This window comes from Nycticebus coucang, chromosome 9, assembly GCF_027406575.1.
Source record: "Nycticebus coucang isolate mNycCou1 chromosome 9, mNycCou1.pri, whole genome shotgun sequence".
Classification (NCBI taxonomy): Eukaryota; Metazoa; Chordata; class Mammalia; order Primates; family Lorisidae; genus Nycticebus; species Nycticebus coucang.
In genome coordinates, this window is record NC_069788.1 from 90,605,497 (window position 1) to 90,621,857 (window position 16,361).

General features: G+C 51.6%; 1 protein-coding gene across 3 annotated transcripts in view; it reads left to right on the forward strand.

Annotated features, from left to right (window-relative positions):
* PRIMA1 (proline rich membrane anchor 1) overlaps positions 1-15,363 on the forward strand; it is a 58,162-nt gene extending 42,799 nt beyond the window's left edge. For all 3 annotated transcript variants that reach the window (XM_053601790.1, XM_053601789.1, XM_053601788.1), the window contains exon 5: positions 12,123-15,363. In XM_053601790.1, coding sequence (XP_053457765.1) covers positions 12,123-12,225 — 103 coding nt within the window. In that variant the 3' untranslated portion in view covers positions 12,226-15,363. The remainder of the gene's footprint in view (positions 1-12,122) is intronic.
* Positions 15,364-16,361: the final 998 nt, after the last annotated feature.

Consider the following 16,361-nt stretch of genomic DNA (forward strand, 5'->3'; position numbering starts at 1 on the left):
TGACTGCTCCCTGTCCCCTTCCTTTCTCACTGAGCTCTTGGTTCCTGGGTTTATCAGTGTCCTAGGGGAAAAAAAAAAAAAAACAGAACTCACCCAGCTGGCTCAATGGATCAGAATTTGAAGGTGGGCTCTTTCTGGGGGTATGGGTGTGACTCCTTCCCAGGGCCATAGGCAGGTCCAGGGAGCAAATGGGTCTAGTGAGGCACTCAGGGACTGGCAGCAGTGGGAGGATGACAGGTAAGGGAACTAGTGTCATGGGAAGCTAGTGAGAGACTCACACTCGGGAGGGGGCCATCCAACAGGACCTGTGATTGGAGCAAGAAACGCAGCCCCCAAACAGAGGGGACAGGCGAGGAGATGCTGCCAGCCTCTTTCTACACTCTCAGGTCGCTCATGGGTGCCTCCCATTAGCCAAACCCAAAAAGCGGGGAACCGGGAGATAGATTCAGCTAGTGGGCCTCCTAGGCACAGGGCAGGGACAGAGGGAAATGCAGAGGGGGTGACACAGACACTCTGCAGCCAGCCCTTTTCTGCCCCAGCACCAGGCTCTGCATCCATCTTTGGGGCAAAACCTAGGGACACAGGGGAAGAAGACCAAGCCTCTGCCCTCAGGATACCCAAAGAGGGCATCCTTGGCGCAGCACACAGAAAAGGGCTGTGCTCATTGCCAGAGGAGGCAGAAATAGAGCCCAGCACTGCCAGAACCCACCTGGAAAGAGTCTGGGGAGGGAGGCTTAACCCCTTGTGGGAGAGAGAAGGAGGCAGCAGAAGTCACAGCCCCATGGAGGAGAGTGAAGTGCCCCTCCCCGCCTCCCCAGCGGCCCTGAGCTTAGCTGTGAGAGACGGCATCATCGGGAAGCCAGCTAGCTGCCTGGCTGCATTCTCTCAGAGTAAGTGGAGGATTTCTTGCTCACAGCCAATTGTTTTTGGTCAATAATTCATCTGCAACATGCCTTTCTCTTAGAAAACAAAAGCGTCCCATGTCACTGTAAAACCTTTCAAAGGAGAATTTAGTGATGAGCCCCACTGTTTCTTTTTTTTACTTTCACGGCCTCACATCCTGGGAGGATTTCCAATTGATCTTTGTGAATGGCCTCAACACAAACTTTTGGAGCCAGATTGCTGGGAGGATGGTTCCAGAATCAGCTAGGGTAGAAAGGAGGTGACTTTGGAGATGCCGGCTTGGCACCGGGAGGTATCGGCGTTGGCAGGGACAGGAGGAGACTGAGGGCTGAGTTGCAGATGGGGAAGGAGCACCCCGCAGTGGCCTCGCATCTGTGTCCAAGGCTGCCACAAGGCCTGGCTGAAGGGGGGCTGGACGTTGGCAAGAAGACGGGTCTAATCAGCACTTCCTAGACTCAGATTTGGTGAATCAACACTTCATCTTATGACTCAGCAGCACAGAGTGAGTCCCAAGCCTGTGCTAAGCAATGTGGTGCTCTGGCACTCCACGGTGGGGGAGCCCAGAGAGGGGCATCTTGCCCAGACTTGGTGACTGAGAAGATTTCTTAGAAGAAGCACATTGGCCAGGCCAAGGGACAAAGGAGAGGTGTTACATAAATTGGGATGAGCACAAGCAGTGGCCCCCAAGTTGCCTGTCAATAATTCCAAACTCCAGAGCGGGGTTACCCAACTATGGGGAGTCCATGCAGTATGTATTTTGGTGGCTTCATTGACCGGAGCTTGTTGTGAACAAGCCTCTATCCACAGCCACAGCGTGAGCAGGCCCCAGAGAACTTGGGCGTTCTGTACTATTGAGTGCCTGACACCCAGACGTCTTCCCACCCCTAGGCTGGTCATGCATATGTTTCCAGCAGCGGGACCACCTGGATCTGTTGTGAGAGCCAGACTGAGAGGCAAGACCCTGAGTCTGTTCTCACGTCCAGCTGGTAGTTTTTACCCAGCTCAGTGGGTATCACTTTTCTCTGTGGGCCTCAGTTACCCCTCCCTGTAGACTGGCAGCCCTCCATATATTCTTCCAGCTCCCTAAACCTTTGTTTCCCTGCCCCGGGATCACAGGAGAACCACTGCCAGTTGGTCATTTAGATGCTCAGATGTATAAATGCTTACTATAATGCTGATCAGGGCTGGGCCGGACGCCAGAGACGGGGGCGACAGTGGCAGGCACCACAGGCACGGTCTCTGCCCACTCTGTATATACCATCTGGGGGGAAAGAGGTTAATCAGACCAGACCATCCCCAGATAACCATGGATTATAGCCAGAAAGGAAAGTCTGAAGGGAAGCCCAAAGCTCGGTGAGTGGAGACAAGAGTTGTAGTCTAGGGTGGGAGATGCCTAAAGCTTAAACACATGACGATCATCCAGAGTCATTGGGATGAAGCCCCACGGCCCAAGGCACCCAGTGCAGGGGGAGGAGGGCCAGGCCTCAGGCCCAGGCCCTGGGTAGGAGTGGGCTATGGACTGCCAGGGATGAGGCCACAATCCTGGGGTAGCAAATGTGGCTTCTCCAACAGCTGCACCCTTCACAGAGACGAGCCCCTGTGCTGAGGGGAGGTGACACGCACATAGCCAAGGCACAGGAAGAGCGCTTGACCTCCGCTGGCCATCTGTGGCCTGGGTGGGTCCTTCTACTCTCCACTTGTCATTAAATCATTTAACAGCCATTTCCTTCACATTTACAAGGTATTGGACTAATAAAAAGCTGTAGGACAGTTTGGCCAGTGCTGCAGGTCATTAACTGCAGACAGTAAGCAGGGGTGCCACTTCCCGGGTGTGGGCTTGAGCGTGTGCAGCCTCAGCATGCCGGGCACCTGCATTATTGCTGGGCGCTGGTGCTCATCAGCCGTGTGTGGTTGAGCCACTTCCAGCAGAAAGAATACTTTGGAATGCTCAAGTCTCTTTGATGGTGCCCTAGAAAACTCATTGACTGGCCTCGGGCTGCTCAGTAAGTCAGTGTTGGGCCACAAGTATGTTTTGAGCACCAAAAGTGTGCCAGGGACTAGACTAGGCAGAAGAGACAGAGAAATAGATGAGAATGAGTCCCTGCCCTCCTCCTCCTGGTGGAAGAAGCAGAGGAAGCCTGGGCCCAGGCAAAGTAACGAACGAAGTGATTTAAAAGGCTACGAGGAGAGAAAGAAGAGGGGCTGAGGAAAGGGGCTTCTTTTCCCTCCCAAAGAGTTGTGCATGTTGCGCATGTCTTTTGAGAGAGCTTTATGGTCAGAGGATGTGGTTAGATTCTACTACTCATTACCACCTTTTAATTTAATTTTTATTTTTATCAAAGTAATACATACACGTACTATAGTCTAAATGGTCAAATGTGGCCAGGTGTGGTGGCTCACCCCTGTAATCCTAGCTCTCTGGAAGGCTGAGGCAGGTGTATCCCTTGAACTCAGGAGTTTGAGACCAGCCTGAGCCAGAGCGAGACCCCATCTCTACTAAAAATAGAAAAACTAGCTGGGCATTGTGGTGGGCACCTATAGTCCTAGCTACTCAGGAGGCTGAGGCAAGAGGATCGCTTGAGGCCTAGAGTTTAAGGTTGTTGTGAGCTATGATGATGCCATGGCACTCTACCCAGGGTGACAGAGTAGGACTCTGTCTCAAAAAAATAAAATGTCAAATGTGCCCCAAGCTATTAAGAAAGGCAGCAGCCCCCTCCCTGACTTTCCCCCTCCTCCCCTCCAGGTCTCATTCTTGGGAGGCAACCACTTTTAACTGTTAGCTGTTTCTTCTGGTATTTTTCTTCATATTCTAAGTGATGTGTGCACTGCCTTTTAAATTATCTTTCCATTTGAAGCATTAACTACTGACTCTTTACTATGGAAGATACAAGGGTTCAGCACCCATGCGGTACAGGCATACAAAATACTTCCCCTCTTCTCAGGAGCTACCAGATTTCCAGTGTGGGGTTCAGTGGCTATTCAGTGTTTACCTTAGTATCAAAGGTACCTATTGTTCTTAGCTGAGCCACAGCGTGTACTACAATTTATTTCCGTCCTGGAGTTAACAATCTCTCCTTTCAACATAGTCAAATATATCAGTGCTGTTTTTGTCCTGGTGACTACATCCTCCTCTCCAGGTGGACTGGTGACTGTCGGAGCCTGGTACGCAGTTGTTGGGCTATGGCCATCCAGCCTTGTTGAGACCTCCGAGAACCTGGCTGCATTCAGCTCTCTCTCTCTCTCCCTCTCCCACAGCACTTCTTCTCTTTAGCTTGATTCTTTCATGGATTTTTTTCCAAGATCTTTCCTGAATCATTGACTCAGTAGAAAATTAGTCAATTAAATTATCTTCTTTTTAGAATTTACCATTTTTTGAGCTTTGTGTTGGTTACCCAGAGAAAAGTTAGTTTTTACTGAATGTGCACCAGGAATGCCAAGGAGGGGTGGAAATGAGTTTCCAATGGAGTCTGAACCAGAATAAGCCTCCGTGGTCATGAGTCAACCCTTTGTGTTAAAGATGAGGAAACTGAGGCCTGGATGGGGAAACGAGATGGCTCAGGTGCCAGAGGTTTCCAGCCCTTCTCTTTGTCCACTGAGCACTCAGAGCTCTCTCTCTGGTCAGTGCCCTCCCCAGCCCTCTTCCAGTTGAGTCCCTGCTGCATCTCCCTCAAGACCCAACTCAAATGCCACCTCCTCTAGGATGTCATCCTAGACCAGTGCAGAGCTCTTTCTTCCCTACCAACTGCTACAGTCATAGGTCTCCCTGGATTTATGACTCTGCTTTCTGCTGTCAGCAGGCGTAATGTTGGTGTTCCTGCGCCCATGTGCCCACGCACATGTGTGTGCGTAATTGTGCGCGTACACATGGTAGATAGGGAGTGGCCATCCATCCTACTCATCCCTGATGGTGCCTGGCATGGTGCCTGGCATGTAGTAACTATTCAGTGGCTGTTTCAATGGTGTCAATGGAGGCTTGTTTCTGTAGACTTGCTAGATTCCACCTTTTAAATTAACAAACTCTATTTAGAATTTCAATAAATTCATGTCTTTCTTTACCTGAGTAAGTAAAGTAGAATCTGCTTTTGGAGTAAATAATGTGCACCCAATTTTAAATGCCTGGCCCCCAACCCCTTCACCAGTTTCTGTTTCTCCAGCCCCCTGCCATGTCAGCTCCCCTCCTCCAGCCCCATCTCCAGCCTTCCCTGCACATTAGCTTGAGTGTAGGTACGGTGACTCAGCAGCCCCTATCCAAGCTTCGGAGTGGCACAGCCTCCCTCCCTCCTGTGCATGACACACTCCCAAGCTGTAAATGCTATGGAGGAGCCCCCACCATCTGCTGGCTCCTTGTCCTCCTCTGCAGGACACACCTACTGTGTCAGGAGCCAGCCCCACCCTTTCTCTACCTACCCCCTGCTCTGGTCTCTAGATGAACCAGAGTCAGGGCCAGACAGAGGGCAGGAGAAGAAAAGGTAGGCCAGGCTCAGAGGCCAGCAGTGAGGACCAGGAAGGAATTCAGGACAAGAGTGGAGCCTCTTCATCCATCCTCAGCTCATCACAAACTTCCAGGAGCAAGAAATTCATCTTGAATAAGTCTTGGATCCCTGGGTCTTAAGATGGGCTATGTCATGAGCCAAGGTCTCTTTGTTCAGGTGGAGACTCAGTGCAGTGACTGGGTGCCTGAGACCCAGCAGTTGCCACCTGTCCCCACCTGTCACATCTCCCTACTGTTCATGAATGTCCATGTAGCAGCACTGCCTACCCCTCCAGGCCTCCAAATCCAGCCTCTGCATGTGGGAATCCAGATCCAGTCCTGCTTCTACTGTGAGTCAGGACAAAGCAGACTCTGAGGAAGGGCCTCCTTTGGTCAAGTGCAGAGCACTGATGTGTGGCCTTGGCTGCCCAGAGCCCATCTTACATTTTTGGTACCTTGGCTGGACTCCAGGAGCTGACTCTTCTGTTTTATGGCAGAGTCAAGACTCAGCCTTATAACACCCAGCCCCACACACTTTCCCTGGGGCTTCATGGCCATCTTCTAGGCAGTCTGGGGTTTGGCCATTTGGTTCTTTCCCTGATCAGAGCCCCAGATACCACAATATCTCTTACCATCCCTTCCCTCCAAGAAGAGATTGGGCCAACAGGGGGCTGGGGTGTCGGGTGTCCCCACCTGCATTGGGCTGAGATACTTTCTGGGACCCTGCCAGAGACCCACCCTCCACAGTGGGTAATAAAACCCCATCCTGGCGATGTGAGGCAGGCAGCAGGGACAAGCCTGTTTCATCTGCCCAGCGTCCTTGGTGCAGGGGTGTAGAACCCAGGCCACTGCGGCACTGTGGCCAGCTCTTGACAGAAAGCTAAGCAGTGTGCACAGGGTCAGCTCATGGGGAACCCAAACAGATCCCTTCTTCTTAGGACCTTTTTTTCTGTCACCAAGAAAATCATGCCTCTCTGAACCCACTGCTCCAAACATGCTGAGTCTAGGTCCTGGGGCAGGGTGAGTGGGTAGACAGGAATCCTGACTTAAGGAGTCCTCCCATGACTCCCCACTGTACTCAGAGTAAGATCCAGCTGGGCCCTGTAAAGTCTGGCTCCTCCCGCTTGGCCTGGTGTTCTCTCCTCTCTGCTCTTGCTCAGGACTGTCTAGCCACACGGGCCTCCATCCTCGCTCTGTCCTCCTCTTCTGGCAGTTCCTTCTTGCCACCCAGACCTCGACTGCCCTAGAGTAGCCTCCTGTTATTTTCTTCCTCAACACCATCTTAGTTTCTTTGCCATCTTAGTTTCTCTCCTAATTTATTGCTATCTGTTGGCTTGTGTACCGTCAGTCAAATGACTGGCAAGTTGAGGCAGCATCCTGGGGCCATACAAGTCTGTTTTATGAATTCAAATGATCTGAAAACCTACAGGACTCTCCATGGGAAAATCCTCTCCATGAAGTGAATGCCCTGAGCCTGGGGCTGGGAACTCTGGTGGACAGGCCACTTCTCAAAGCAGTTTCCCTGCCAGAGCCCATGTGTAAACCAGGTGGTGCTGGGGGCACCCTGAGGGGCTCATAATGATCAAAGCAACTGGGCCCTCCTTCCTCCCTGGTCAACACCAGCCTCTGGACACAGAGGAGCCCTGGCCAGGCATGACCCCCGAGGAGTTCATGGACTGTCCTGGGTCTCACCGAGAAACTGCTCACCTCTCAGGAGAACATATCCTCTGTGTGTTCCCGCTGCCAGTGAAAGCCTTTTCTGACGGTAACACCCAGTGAAGGAAAGTTTTGAGACATGGTACTAGGGTCCAAGGGCATGCCCACATTTTGTGGCTGCCTGTTCTGCTGCCTAGCACCCCCACCAGACCTCAGCTTAAATTCTTCTCTACCTGAGGTGTTCCCTGACACCTATCACCTGGTCTAGAGGAGGGTGGCAAGGAGGCCTTGCTCCTGGAGCCTCAGGGACACAGGCACCCAGGCCCTCAGTGGGATGGGTACCATGTCGGTCCCCTCTGCCCTCACACTCTCCAGCAATGGTCTCTACCCCCAGTATCATTCCAACATCTCAGGGCCTTAAAGAACAGTCATTGACGCCTGAGCTAGTTTGGAAGTCTCCTGTCCAGGGCCCTGTACATGACCCTGCAGTCCTTCCTTCAACATCCAGGCTGGGAAGAACTTTGCCCTAGAACACATCCCTGGCTGCAGAGCCGTGCTCTAGGGGAGGGGGAGCTTCCTGGGGCTGTGAAAAGGCCCTCTTGGGCACACAGCTCCCAGGGGAGAGCTTACAGGTGTCCACAACTGCTTAGCAGAGATGACTGTGCAAGCCCAGGGAGAAGTCACAGTGACTGGCTCCTCTGACGGTGAGGATGACCACCAGCCACACAGCTGTCTGGCTGTCACTTGGGTAATGGGCTGGAAGCAGGGTCGCTGCCTCTCACAGTGGCACCCTCAGGGGCTCAGAGAGGCTTTTTCTGGTTTCCTGACCTGGGTTTGGGTAAGTGTCCAGTCCACAGTCTCATGGTGGAGCGCTGTGTGTGAGGGTGCATGTGTGTATTGTGTGTTTGGAATTGTATGTGTGTGGGGGGGTGCATATGTGTCATACGTGTGTGTGTGTTGTGTACGTGTGTGTGCGTGTATGATGTGCGTCTTGTGTGCGTTGTACGTATGAAGGGATGTATGTGCACATGCATGTGTGAGCTGTATGTGCATGTTGGTGCGTGTGTGTAAGTGTGTGTAAGTGTGTATGTGAGGTGTGGGCACTGGGGAGGATGGATGCTTTCAGAAGAGGTGAGTCTGGGACCTTCAACCTTCACTTCATTGAAGATAAACCACTGTGGGGCTAGGAAGAGATGGTGCCTGAGGCATGAAAAGAGCGGGCAGCCCTCCCCTGTTAGGTTCCTCCGGGCTGTTCTTAGCCTCTGGCTTCCCCAGCAGAGCAGCAGGCTGAGGAGGGAAGCTGTCACATCATTGTCAGCAAGGCCCCAGAGGGGTGCCTGAGTCCTGATCCTCCCTGTCCAGACCAGAGATGCTGGTGGCAGCAGGGTCTCTGCAGAGGCCCCTGTGACTGCACAGCACTCCTAGAAGAGAACGTGGGACGACTACAACCTGCCACACCCAGGGTGGGAGAGCAGAGGGCTCAAAGTAGGAGAGCCCATCCTCTCTGGGCACAGCCAATGAAAAGCTCACTTTCCTTTCTCTTGGTTTCTAGGAACCATGCCATTTAGGGAGCCCTGTGTGGGCCTCTCTGCCCGGACCCCAGTGGAAATGCCTCTCCTTGTCATAGCAGGACCAGCCCTGGCTGGCTCACAGAGCCACAGAGGAATGTGGGTCCCAGCAACTCTGGGTCCCAGCAACTCTCGCTAATGTTTCCAGAGCCTCCCTCCTGGGGCACAGGTTAGGTAGGAAACCTGTGCACACAGGTGAACATCGGCTGCTGCAGGCAGTGGGAGCAGCTCCGTGCTGACACCCTTCCACCAGCAGTACTGGGAGCTAACAAACACTTACGGAGCGCTTACTGTATGCCAGAGCTTGTCTAAGTGCTTGACATGCATTAACATATTTAATCCTCCCAACAAGCCTATGAAGTGGACACCATTATTGTGCTCATTTTATAGACAGGGAAACTGAGGCATAGAGAGGTTATGTAACTTGCCCAAGGTCACAGAGCCAGACAGTGGCAGAGCACGATAATCTTCCTCTTAGCATTTTCATGATACTTCTTCCACTCTGGGTAAAGTCCAGCTTCCACTGGGCTCTAGTAAATCTCAGAAACCTTTTGGGAAGAAGTTGGACATTAGCCTTGGGAACAGAGCGGCTGGGGACTCAACTCCAGTGATGGCGGAACAGACCAAATCCACTTCTCAGGAGAGCCCTCGGGGACCATCCTCTGCCCTCACCATGCACAGACTTTGGAACATTCCCTTCAGGGTCTGTGCCAGAAGCTGCCTTCTCTGCCTCCTTTCCCGAACAGCAGAAAAGACACAGGCCACTGCTCCTGCCCCCAGGTGCCCTCCTGCCAGGCTGGCTTCCTGCGTAGGCCTCCTTGGCCACCTTTGCCCCCAAGGATCCCTTCCCCCAACAGTTAAAGGGGTGTCACAGCTGACAGCCTGGCTTTAGAAATCTGTCCTCTTGTCCTGCCAGTAAGAATCCTGCCAACTTCTACCCTCACTCTAAGAAGGGGGAAGCTGTGCCCTCCAGGCTCTGACCGTTTCTGTGGGTGCTCCACACCCCTTCTTCATGTTGTCATCATCCACCCTGGAGTCCCTGAAGCCTTATCTCCTGCAACTGGACCTAGTGCAGTCTATATTTTTTAGATTTAAGCCCAATATTTTCTCAGCAAACATGCAGCATTGGCTTGGGCCGAGAGTTTTTTCCTGTTAATATTTTCTGGAATCCTGACACTCATGTCCATCCCCCACATACGTTGTTGCTAAATATATCCCTCTGAAGTCTTCAGGGGCTCATAGGGGCAGCACAGGGCCTCGCTGTGAGAAAATGTCACTCCCCCAAATTGCCTGGGCCATGCAAATTATGAGTTGAACGACCACCCCATCCAGCAATGTCAAAACTGCTTAGGGCTCCCTAGAAGGGGGTGAGCTGGACAGAAAGGAGATGAAGGGGACAGAGGGAGGAAAAGGCCCAGGGCAGAGCTTGGCTGCAGAGGCTGTCATTTACCTCAGAGCCTGTCACAGACAAGGTTCCAGAAAGTATCTCTGAGTGTTTACATGAGTGGGCTTCTCAGGTGCGTAATGTGGGATGTGCTGATCAAAGCAAAAGGAGACAGGCTTCCTGGAGGACTCTGCAGAGCCTCTGGAAACATTATGGAGAAGGTAGAGGAAAGCTTTCCCAGACTGATTGGCCCCCAGAACCCAAGCTGATTTCATGGAAGATGTCTGGCCAGGACATGCTCCAGGCCCTACCACAAACCAGCTGGGGGCCTTGGGCCAATCAGAGCCCTCCCTAGGCCTCAGTTTCCCCATAAAATGAAGCTTCTAATCTAGGGCTAGCTCTTCAGGGGACTATGGTGCAAAGGCACAAGGAAGTCTCTGTGACCAAGAGTGCTTTGCACAAAGCACAGCACACTACAGGGTTTGTATCTTACATTTCTAGAAGAAGCCACAGGAGCTGGACTTGGCCACCAGAGTGAGTTGCCTTGGGTTTCCTCATGTATTTTGTGAGCTACTTCTGCTGTAAGAGCAAAGGGACAATTAGTCAATAGACAGGAGCCAGTGTGTGGTCTCTGAGCAGGCCTGATAATCCTACTCAAGAATACTGACAACCTCACAGACCCTCCTTTCCTGAACTAACTCAGGCAGGCAGCAAACTAGTCACCAAGAACCAGCCCTTCTTATGATGGCTTTGGAGAGGCTTTTGAGAAGGCAGAAATAATGAATGACTAGGCTCTTGACAATAGCCATAAAAATTTAATTTAGCACTTAGCTCAGCTCTTGCACCCCTGGGGACAAGAGAGCTCCTTAAGCTACAGCCCCAAAGGGATCAGATCCACCTAAGAGACGGCAGTGTTGGGGCCTTGGATTTGGCTACACAGAATGTACAGCCTAGCCGGGAGGATGTGGACACTCAGGCTGGGGGCTTAAGCCCATTCTACCTGACTTGAGGAGGAAGTGGGATTAGAGCCAGACCAAAAATAGCACTGTGATTCTAGAACCTCGTCAAGTAAGGAAGAGCCTTCTCAAAGGCTCCCTCCGAGCCCTCCTGCTCCCCTGCGTGAATGGGAGGAATGGTCAGTGGGGTTAAGTGTCCTCTGGAATGAGCTTCAAATGGCTTTGTGTGAAATGTTCAAGAACCACTGGTGTGTACTAATTTAGTTTGGACATTCACTACCATCACGGTCACACCGTTACTATTACCATGACTATCTTCACCACCTCCACCACCAACACTGTCACTGTCACCACCACCATTAACCCAACCATCACCATCAATATTATCACCACCACCATTACCATCATCACTATCAAGACCATTATCAATCCTACCATTACCCTTAGCATTGCTATCATCATCACCACCAGTTCCACCACCATTACCAGCACCATTACCACCTCTACCACCACCACCATAAACATCATCATCACCAACACCACTACCATCATGATTACCACTTCCCCTTCATCCTATTTTCAAGATTTTTTTTTTTTTTTTAGAGACAGAGTCTCAACTTTGCTGCCCTTGGTAGAGTGCCGTGGTGTCACAGCTCACAGCAACCTCCAGCTCCTGGGCTTAACCCTTCATATCACATTTTCCATTTGCCTTTGACCACACAGAGGCAAGATTGCAAAATCCAATCACTAGCCCCTCTCTTCTGTTAACTCTCCGCAGCTCCAAATATTTGTTTTCACATCTGTCTTCTCAAAATAAAGAAGATCAATCAAAGGCTGATCATATGAGGCTAGTCATACATTCTCATTTGTTTAGTACAATCCGGTTCATATCTGTTTTCCCTGCTTTGTTATTATAAATTCTCCTCTTTGACTCTCAACTATGCCCTGGTTCTCATGACAAATTATATGGGCACCCTGGTTAAAACCACATCCAGCTTCTGAGTGAACTTCCAAGGACTGGCAGCCCAAGGTTGCTAACCCTGAACAGAGTCTAGCAGGCTTCCTGGGACTCTCACAGTATACAGATGCTAGCTGGGAGGGGTCACACCCCCCACGGTCTCTGATAACTAATGATGCCCCTGCCTCCCCCTTGTCTCCCTCCCTTACCTCCTCCTCCCTTCCAGGAAACCACTGAGAAAAGACGAAAATGGCACCAGCATTGCTGAGTATCCCATGAGCTCTTCACAGAGCAGCAAAGGGGTAGACGTGAACAACGCAGTAGTGTGAGTCTGCAAGCCTTGGAGCTGCTGGCCGGAGGGACACCTTGGTGGCATAGTGGACATGGGAAAGCAGGTGGACAAGAGCTGACACTGGGCTTGTCCAGGACTTCATTGCCTTGCAGGCCTCGAGACTCCTGAAGGGGAGACCATCCTCTTCCCAGGCTTGCCTCTGGTCAGCCTGGGCAGGGGCAGCTCAGACACCAGGCTGAGCCTGGCTCACCCTGCATGCAGCACAGGGGCAGCGTCACCGCCCGAGGCCCTCCATACCCTCCTTCTCGTCTGGTGTTTGATCTGCCAACTGCCCCCCCAGCTGCTGCCTAAAGCATACGTGCTGATGAAGGGGGGCTCTATTTGTCTGCTGGGGCAGGGAGGCTCCTCCTTTATCTGAAAGGAAGGTGATCCAAGGCCCACTCCCCTGCTTGAAAACCTCTCCTCCTCCCAGGAAGCCCACCTGCTTCTCTGTTGTGTTGATGTTCCCAAGAGAAGCCATTGGCACAGCCAGGAGACAGACATCCCCTTTCAAAGGTGCTTCCCACATTTCTGTCTGTCACCCCTCTGTGATTGTCTTTGGTCTTCAGGGCCTGCCTTCTCCATTTTTGCCCCCACTGATGTGGGGGGCCCTTATGTCCTGACCACTTGCCATGGAGGGCTGTGAGCCCAGCTGTCAAAATCCTCTTTCAAGCAGAAAAAGGGTTCATTGACCCTTGAGGGTAGTGTCTGGCCTTTCATGGGCAAAATGACTCACTAAACCCTAAGCCAAGGACCTCCAGGCAAGGGCAGGGGCTGCTGCACCTGTTCTCAGACTCACTCCCACACCTGACCCCATAGGAACCGATGCATTCCTGTGAGCCAGGCCTTACCTTGGTTGGGCAGAAGCCACCACTTGTGCCAAATCCACTGCAGGCACTCTGTACAAGGCCAGCGCTGAGTCTGCCTGACCCCGTGGTACTCAGACCCAATCCCCCCTCACTCAGGAGGAGGTGTTCTTCTAGTGCCCGTCTATAAATGTCTCTTTCTGTGGTCTTATGCTTTGAAAGTACTGAGCCCTCCAGAGTGGTTGCAAGATGAAGGAATGAATGGGGTGAGAGGAGAGGAGCCCTCCAGGCTTGGTAACCACCCCTCCATGCACTTGGCTTTTCTCCCAGGTGACCACCTGCCCCGTGGGGCACAGGAGGGAGAGCCTGGAGAAAGCATGCCTGGCAGATGAGGAGGACATTCCTGACCCTGTGGCTCCTCTCACCACCTCACATGCTTGCTCAAAAGGAACCCTGTGCATCGAGTGGTTCCACTCTCAAGCCATGTAGGGATTTAGCTGGGTGGACCTGGTTTGCTTCCTAAACCACCAGGTGGTTGGGCCACAGGTAAGACTTTCAATCCAGGGAAGACTGACAGACATGAAAACCCATCTCCATTTGGGCAGAACCTTAAAATGTCCTAGTGCCACTAAGCTGTCAGTGTGTCATTGTCCTGCCCACAGGTCAGTGGGTGCAGGCTGCAGACCGGCCCGGGACACACTCTCCCACAAAGGGTTTTGTTTTCTCTCTTCCTTCTGTGTGAGACTCATTATGAGTTTGGATTTGGATGTAGCTTTCCCAGCGCACCTTGGCATTGGCACAGTGCTGCCCACGGCTTTCTTCATTACTGCCCCAGCCTTCAGCCTGGTGAGCACTTTATAGAGCTCTTGGGATACAGATCCAGGTGACAAACAAGCCAGAGGATGTGAGTCAGAGGCAGGGCAGGGGTGAGAAGGTTGGCAGACCCCACCCCAGGTCCATTTCCCCAACCAGAGGCTCAGGTTGTGCAATTAGCCTGATCCCAATCTGCAGCCTGCTGGTGCCTGCAGGACCCCCGGGCTGCTCCCTAAGCAGCACCTGGACAGGACCCCAGCCCTGAGCACACTACTGTGGACTTCACCAGTAAAAAAATGCTTGTGCCTTGGCTGGTTGGAAGCTCAGGAGTGATCAGAAGGCAACCTCAGCCCTAGGGGAGACTTCTGCCTAAGGGATCATGGAGTGCTGGCTGCTTTGCACCCACTCACTGGGTCCCACCATCCCCAACCTTGGCTTAATTCAGGAGGCTCAGATTTTGCAATTAGCCTAATCCTCCAGTCCCAGGTGAGTCTCCATGGTGAGGAACCATAGCTGAGCCATCACCATGCTTTGGGGCCTCTCCACCTTCCCTGAGCCACTGACACATCCATGGTTCCAGGTTGTGGGCAAATTTCTCCACAGTTGGGCTTGTAAAATCTCTTCTCACCTAGTTGTGAAAACCAAGGGAAGAGCTCAGTTTTTATTTTTATTCATTTATTTTTTTTTATTAAATCATAGCTGTGTACATCAATATGATCATGGGGCACCATACACTTGTTTCATAGAATATTATCTTACAAGAGCTCAGTTTTTAAAAAGGATTCATCAAGGACCGACCACCCCAAACCCAGAACCAGACATTTAGAAGATGCATCTCATGGCGGACTCCAAGCCCCACCAGATTTTTAGCTTATGAGACTGAAGCGAATTTAAGACCATGCCAGCTTAGACCTTTTATTGAAAATGAATCCACAGCCCCTAAACACAGACTGATCCTCAGACTAATCTGAGCTCAGAGGTTGCCAACGAAATGCACATTCCTTCTCATTTTCTCAAATAGATGTTTTTCAGCCTTCCCATCAATGAGCCCAACTTTGGAACTTGGTGAAATATAGGATCTCCCAGAGGTTTTAGGTGTTCCTCAGAAGCTTCTAAGGGAAGTTTTGGAAGAAAGACCAACAGGTGTAAAAATATAAACATATATTATATATAGTTATATATTTAAAGAGATATCTATATATATAAAATTATTGTACTCTCCGCATCTGTACAAAGTGTGAGTTAAGCTGCCCAGGTAGTGTGAGATGTGTAATGCATGAATGTAAATACCCTGACATCTGCCTTCTTAGCCATGTGCTGTGTGTACAGGGGAGATGACTTTTGTTGCTAGGAGTTCTCTCAATGGGCAAATATACAGTTGATGCCGTCTTGTCCACTAACTAGCCATGAATGTTGACTTTGTGCTGAGACTTTTGTATAGGAAGCATTGTACCGGCAGCATTGGGGGTGCGCTGTATGTTACAAGGAAGAAAGCACCGTGACTTTTTTATTTTCAATAAAAATATACTTATAAAAATGGCTGTGAGTTGTCATTTGTGGTGGGTTCTGGGCCCTGAGTGTGGGATGGAAAGTAGAGGACAGGCTGAGGTGCAAGAGGAAGGGTTCCTCAGTAGGGTCCTGCTGTAAACCCAGGACTGGGCTAGGTGCCTTGTATGTGTTACTTCTAAGGCTAATCCTGGTCCTCATCACTCCACCTTGACCCTTGACCCTTGACTTAACTGAAAGTAGGGCAGCCTACCTTCCCAGTTTGCCTGGGACTGAGAGATTTTCCTGAAGCCAGGACTTTTGGAGATAAAAGCAGAAAAATCTCAGGCAAACAGGACAAGCAGGTCAACCAAATTTGACGAGTGCTCATGGGACTCATAGGAGGCATAAACAAGCTGACCATGCTGGAGGAGAGAAGGTGAGCAGGGTCAGGCCTCTGAGAATGTCCATCCCTGTGAGGACAGTCTTCACCCACAGGCTGATCAGAAGCACCCTGTGCTGGACTAGCTGTGTGGAGAATCAAGGCCTGCCCTGTACCCCCAAGCATTTGGGGCCCACCCTCGGCTCACCTGCTTGCTGAAGGCAGTGGTGAGCAGGCCACCTGCCAGGTCATTTTCCTCTTCCAGCCTCACCCTCAGGGAAGCTTCACCAAAGCCATCATCTTCTCCCAGTTCTTCTGGGGAAGAAGCTTCCTGTCCCCAGGCTAAGAGAGATGGAGGAAGGGAGGAACGGTTGCCCTTGCAGCTTTGTTGTCCTCATCTTTATAGTGAAAACACAGGTCAGAGCTGGAGTGTGATAGCTGAGGTCAAGCAAGGAGACGGGGTCGGGGGCTGGAGTTTGAACCTAGTCCTGGTCATGTTCGAAGGGACCCCAGACCAGACTACCCCCCATCGGTGAGCTGCCAGGCCCACCTCCCCTGCCTGGGCTCCCCATGGCATCAGAGTTAGTTCAGTGAGGGGCTACTAAGAGGGTTCTGCATGCCCGGGGTTGGGGCAGGTATTTCCCCCCA